This window comes from Atractosteus spatula, chromosome 2 (genome assembly GCF_055471065.1).
Source record: "Atractosteus spatula isolate fAtrSpa1 chromosome 2, fAtrSpa1.hap1, whole genome shotgun sequence".
Lineage (NCBI taxonomy): Eukaryota > Metazoa > Chordata > Actinopteri > Semionotiformes > Lepisosteidae > Atractosteus > Atractosteus spatula.
Genome location: NC_142707.1, coordinates 53,731,815 through 53,737,374, shown reverse-complemented (window position 1 = coordinate 53,737,374; position 5,560 = coordinate 53,731,815). Strand labels below are relative to the sequence as shown.

Here is a 5,560-nt window from a genome sequence, read left to right as displayed (position 1 = left end):
GAATGTACACTGGCAACATAAATCCTGAATGGAAAAAGGGGAAAAATTCTCCCTTTGTTTAAAACTTATAAAAGTTAGGCTCCATTATACCACAACATATAAACCTAAATGTATAACGTCTGTGTATTGAAAATGGAGTAACCTTTATTGTTTTAATAATCAGAGAAAGGCATGAGTGGAGAATGTGTGCGCTTGGCTACCTGCTGTCCGGACTATGGGTTTTCTGGTGGATAAGCAGAGAGAGTGCTGGTTTCCGATGATCGTGATTTGTTAATTGTGCAGCTGGAATCAAGGGGATCACTGAGAGTAGGTGGGGTTGGGAGGTACAAAGAGCAATTGAGAACCCTTCTGTTGTACTACTTACCACATCATTTGGTTTCTTTGGCTGCCCTTACATTGCAAGGGCCTCAAATATTTTGACAGCTTCTAGTAGGTGAGTATTCTAGTCAAAACCATGTACCTGTGGGAAATATCCATATTGAACATTATCATGCTGAGCATAAGAGTAAATTTAATTACCAACCTCCAATACATAATGCATTGAATACCTTGCATCAAAACTTTTATAGGATATGCATTTAACTTCAAAAACATTGTACATATTCTGCTTTTTACGTCATGAATTAATGATTCTTTCTCCCCACCAAGCTCTGGTGATAAAAAAAGGTGCTATTTAAGGCAGAACACCCAATGGATGTAATATGTTGCATAGGCACATTTTAGCTTCCCAATTCCTGACATCCTGCTTGATGGTATGGATTACAGCTGCCTTTATGTTAGTGGGTGTTAGTGGGGCCAGCAGGGGGTGCTCACCCTGTGGTCTGTGTGGGTCCTAATGCCCCAGTATAGTGACGGGGACACTATACAGTAAACAGGCGCTGTCCTTCGGATGAGATGTAAAACCGAGGTCCTGACTCTCTGTGGTCATTAAAAATCCCAGGGTGTTTCTCGAAAACAGTAGGGGTGTAATTTCCCATTGGCCCTTACCAATCATGGCCTCCTAATAATCCCCCTCTATGAATTGGCTTCATTACTCTGTTCTCCTCCCCACTAATAGCTGATGTGTGGTGAGCGTTCTGGCGCACTATGGCTGCTGTCGCATCATCCAGGTGGATGCTGCACATTGGCGGTGGTGGAGGGGAGTCCCCATTACCTGTAAAGCGCTTTGAGTGGAGTGTCCAGAAAAGCGCTATATAAGTGTAAGCAATTATTAATTATTATAATTATTATAATTATTTATCATTGCTTATCATGATAGATGTGCCTTCAATGATTACATTACTCAACATACCCTGATCCTGCATGTTAAGACCAAAAGCCTGAAAACCTGGGCTTACAAACACACCAAAAATGGCTGCAAAGGGAACTAAAAAATGTATATTTATTTAAGAAAAAAGGGTTCTGGGATTTGGGAACAAGTTACTCAGCCATATTGTTCAAGACTATACGCTTCCTTCAGGAAACAGCTGGATGTGTTCCATGGATACCTATCTTCCAACAACCAAACAGATTAGATAAACTGAATGGCCATTTCTTTGTTAGCAACAAAATATAAACACATTTGCAACCAACACCATCATGGAATCACTCCTTCTCTTATTCAATAGGAGTAAGCTGCATCAATGGCATATTCAGTAAACAAAATTAAAATGAAAAAAGGCAAATTAATGATTGATATTTCCTACAATAAGCAAATGAAACAAACTGGGTCTGGTCATCTTTAGTTTGGAATGGGTACTGATTAAATGAATTTGGAGCCAAAACACAGGCATTTTGGTGCTTCCTATTTTATACCTAACTCCTGTCTCTGTTTTTCAAAGATACACACACTCTGCTGTCAAAGTTTGCTTGTTTATTAAATGATGAAGAAAGATTAAACCCTGCCTGTGCTACCACATCTTTCCCTCCAGCAACACACAGTTCATGCTGCATTTCCATTACAAGCATAAACATTTGCTTTTCAAATCACCATCTCTTTCTGAATAATTTAATTCAAAGTAAACTGTGAAGGAAACACCATTAGAAACAGCTTAGACCTTTATCCTACCAGTTTGAATCCGAGTTGTCACCACAGCTTCTGACTGGGATAGCCCAGGTGGCAGCACACAGCTGCAGGTCGTGTCCGAGTTGTAAAACCTTTCAGTGTTTCTGCAGCTTTCGGCATGACATCAATTTTTGTGTCTGTCGCCGAGTTCTATCTCACACCTAAAACGTCTTGCTTGCAAGACTTCAGGGGTTATGTAGAAAAAAAACGAATAACTAGTAACTGCCAAAATAAACTCTTAAATAAAACTTTTTTCCGATCATTCATAGAGTATGTACAGCGCATGAAGTTAATATAAACATTTACAGCTGCAGCTGTCTTAATTTTACTTTATGTGGTGATGAAACTGGACAACAGCCTTTTCTTGTTCATACGTTTCTATTGATCCTCGACGAATGCTTCTTATTTCTGCAATCGCGTCAACCCCAGCGATTTTCCTCTTCTTCACCAGGTAGCAGGCCAGCATTGTTCCTGTTCTCCCATGTCCAAGAAGGCAATGGACAGCCACACCCTTAAAAAAGTAAGATACCATTTACAAATTGTGTAACACTAAAGGAATTAGTGAATTACCCTGTGGAGAAAACGCCTAATTCATTTATGATGAACTCACATTTTGCTAACAGGGAAAACATGGTTCTAAAACTTTTTAGCTTAAGCTTTGGTGCTTACTGGACATGTTTAACAGACAAATTAGTACATTGTTTTGCTTACAATTATTGCCAAATGTCCAATTAACTCCTCTTCTCTAATAAATAAATACATATAGTTTATAAAGTGACTACAAAGACTGCAAACAAGAGAAGGCCATTAGACCCATCTAGCTCATTCAGCAGTGCATTAGCTTACAGACATGATGGTGTGACAAGAATCATTACACAATCGGGAACCCAGTTTGTGCTTTGAAGGTATTCTAAATGTGCTTCCTCCATGTATGATAACTTAATTCCACTTACAGCTTGTACAAAAGTAAAATAACTTGTCAGGAAACACCATGTTTTACATTCTGGTATTTGTTGATACATTTTATCTGCTCTTATATGGGCCCATAAAAAATGTGACTGTATGCCCTATCTCTGGGTACATACTTCACCCTTGGCGTTGGCCTCTTCAACAATAGCAAGGAACCTCTTGATCTGATCCATACTGGGTGGACAGAAGTCATCTATTTTTATGTGGTGCAGCGTCAGTCCTGGGCATGAATCATGATAAGGAGGCTTTCTTTCACACAGAGTCACCAGGTGCTGTATGCCGTTGTCCAGCAGGAACTGATAGTGGGCAGGCATCCGCGGTAGGGCCATCCCAGCCAGTTTCTTTGGCTCAACCCAGGAAAAATTAGGTGGAGTTACAGAAGCCATGACTACAGCAGCCTGAAAAATCAACAGCAGCAACCATGATTTTCCTGTCTCATACATTCATGTCTCCAATTTAACAGAAGAGAATGTTCTAATGCTTCATTGTACAATTGTGTAGAAACAACAAAATACAGATTCTATAGAGGAACCAGTATCATATTGACAAAGATCAGAAGTTTCCAGTTACACTGTAGTATAATGTCTTTATCATCTACACAGACTTTTCCAAGAGACTGTTTTTTTGGAAAACATTCTCGCACAATGAAGCACTCTTCAGTTTTAATCCCTAGTTATGACTCACCCATTATGAAGCTAGACACTCAAGTACACACCCAGAACCCAAACAATTTCAAAATATTTTTATATTTCAAAATATAATAAGGCTTTTTTCATGATCATGTTCTGTGATGTTTTGCTCCAGTATACTTGCTGCTTCCAAGAATGGAGTGAAACTGTACTGTTAGCTTTACATAGAGTTTACAGGGGTCTTTCTTGTACTATACATAAAATAATAGCAATAAAATATGTACTTTTCTCATATTGGATACTGGTCTAATTTATTAGTTACAATAAAAATCTGTTGCTTCGCGAAAGCTTTGTTTTTCATTTCTATTTATTTTGCACCTTCAGTCTTAAATTAGAGAATCCCCTTACAATGACCAGACGGCAACTTCTGGATCTGTCTAAAGACCCCCATGTCACGTGACTTCCTTCAGCTGTTCAGAGAGGGGCAGGCGAGGAAAAGCTGACATTCAAATCCAGCAGTTTTTTTCTTACAGCAAACCGGCACAGTACTGTTTGAATCAATTTGATCAGATGTTGTTTGCCGATTCTCCGTTTTCAACGAACTAGCCAGCTACTTTACTCCTGTATCTGGAAATGTTATACCTCGAATCTAATTTCAAATATGTTTCAGCTTAAATATTTAACGACCACCACTTTCAGCAATCCCGCACCAATCATAACTACCACCTACGTGCATTATATGAACTATTACTCGTTCCTTAATACCCAATATCATGGAAAAGATGCTGAGGTAGTACATTTACTAGAAAGTGCTAATTTAATTATACATCAACAGTGTTAATAACGTCTTAGCGTAGCGTTGCTGTAACGAGTTTTTAATTCAATATATAAAATCCGTTCACAATTTGAACGACAACATTTTAAACTCAGAGATCATAAAAACATTTACACACCGAAAACGCTCTTTTTAAATTTTGTTTCGCTTTGGCGGTCGTTTCCGTGATCATATACAAGCGATACACCCTAGTGAGATTTTAATATGACTGAAAAACTTGAGCAAAACACAGACATGACCCGGAGCAGAAGTTAGCTTTCCTGAGTTTTAGTGGTGTATTGCTTTAGAGACACCCCCATCAATATACTGAATTGTATCGAAAACAAGAGCTTTAGTTAAGTTTATGTAGTCAGCTAATTTTAATAGAAATGCATAAAATACAAAAAAAACGCCATTAAACAAACCTCTAGACCGCGGAGAAGAAAGGCTCATACGAAGCTCGACTCTAATCCGCTATGAGGACCCGGCAGAACCCCGGAACGTGTTCGCTCGAGTGACGCTCAGGCAGACCTATCAGGGACCAGCATCTCCACCAATGGCTGCGTCTTCCACACACACACACAACACCGCTCCGCTTTTTACATGCTTTTAAAACGCAAAAGCTCGCGGATCATTCACAGAATAATTGTCACCTTTTTCATTGGTGCACAAATGAAACTAAACATAAAAAAAGATACATAGTCTCCAGAGGGACACTAAGCACTGCTCTCTCAACGTCAGGATGGCCGAGCGGTCTAAGGCGCTGCGTTCAGGTCGCAGTCTCCCCTGGAGGCGTGGGTTCGAATCCCACTTCTGACAAGTTTCTTTTATCGCAATGCAACAATAAAAACACTTAATTACATATACAATAAATGTTTTTTTTCTAGTTAATTCAAAATATTCCATTCTACAATTATATTAAATAACTCGATTAGTACACATTAATGAACAATTTAAGATAGGAGATTCATTACTCCTAAGAATATTACCATGGCACTTTTATTCAACATTTCTCATCCAACTGGTGTAATTAAGTTTTATTTCTTAATGGTATCCTCTGCAAAACATCATGCAGCACATATTACATAACGGTTTGTATAATAA

At 38.8% G+C, this 5,560-nt stretch overlaps 1 protein-coding gene and 1 non-coding gene across 2 annotated transcripts; one reads left to right on the top strand and one right to left on the bottom strand.

The window, feature by feature from the left end:
- Window positions 1–1,833: 1,833 nt before the first annotated feature.
- On the bottom strand, window positions 1,834–4,953 carry dusp23b (dual specificity phosphatase 23b). The gene is made up of 3 exons (XM_088938758.1): window positions 4,882–4,953; window positions 3,130–3,411; window positions 1,834–2,555 (listed from the first exon to the last, which is right to left on the bottom strand). The coding sequence occupies exons 2-3, from the start codon at window positions 3,397–3,399 to the stop codon at window positions 2,370–2,372; spliced, it is 456 nt and encodes a 151-aa protein (XP_088794884.1). The 5' UTR covers window positions 3,400–3,411; window positions 4,882–4,953; the 3' UTR covers window positions 1,834–2,369.
- Window positions 4,954–5,192: 239 nt separating this feature from the next.
- On the top strand, window positions 5,193–5,275 carry trnal-cag (transfer RNA leucine (anticodon CAG)). The gene has a single exon. It is a non-coding gene; the product is annotated as a tRNA-Leu (tRNA).
- The last annotated feature ends 285 nt before the right edge of the window (window positions 5,276–5,560 follow it).

Coding starts and splice junctions, on each gene's coding strand:
- dusp23b (XM_088938758.1), bottom strand. CDS start 3,399: ATGGCTTCTGTAACTCCACCTAATTTTTCCTGGGTTGAGCCAAAGAAA. Junction 2,556..3,129: donor AGGCCAACGCCAAGGGTGAA/GTATGTACCCAG, acceptor TACTTTTTTAAG/GGTGTGGCTGTCCATTGCCT.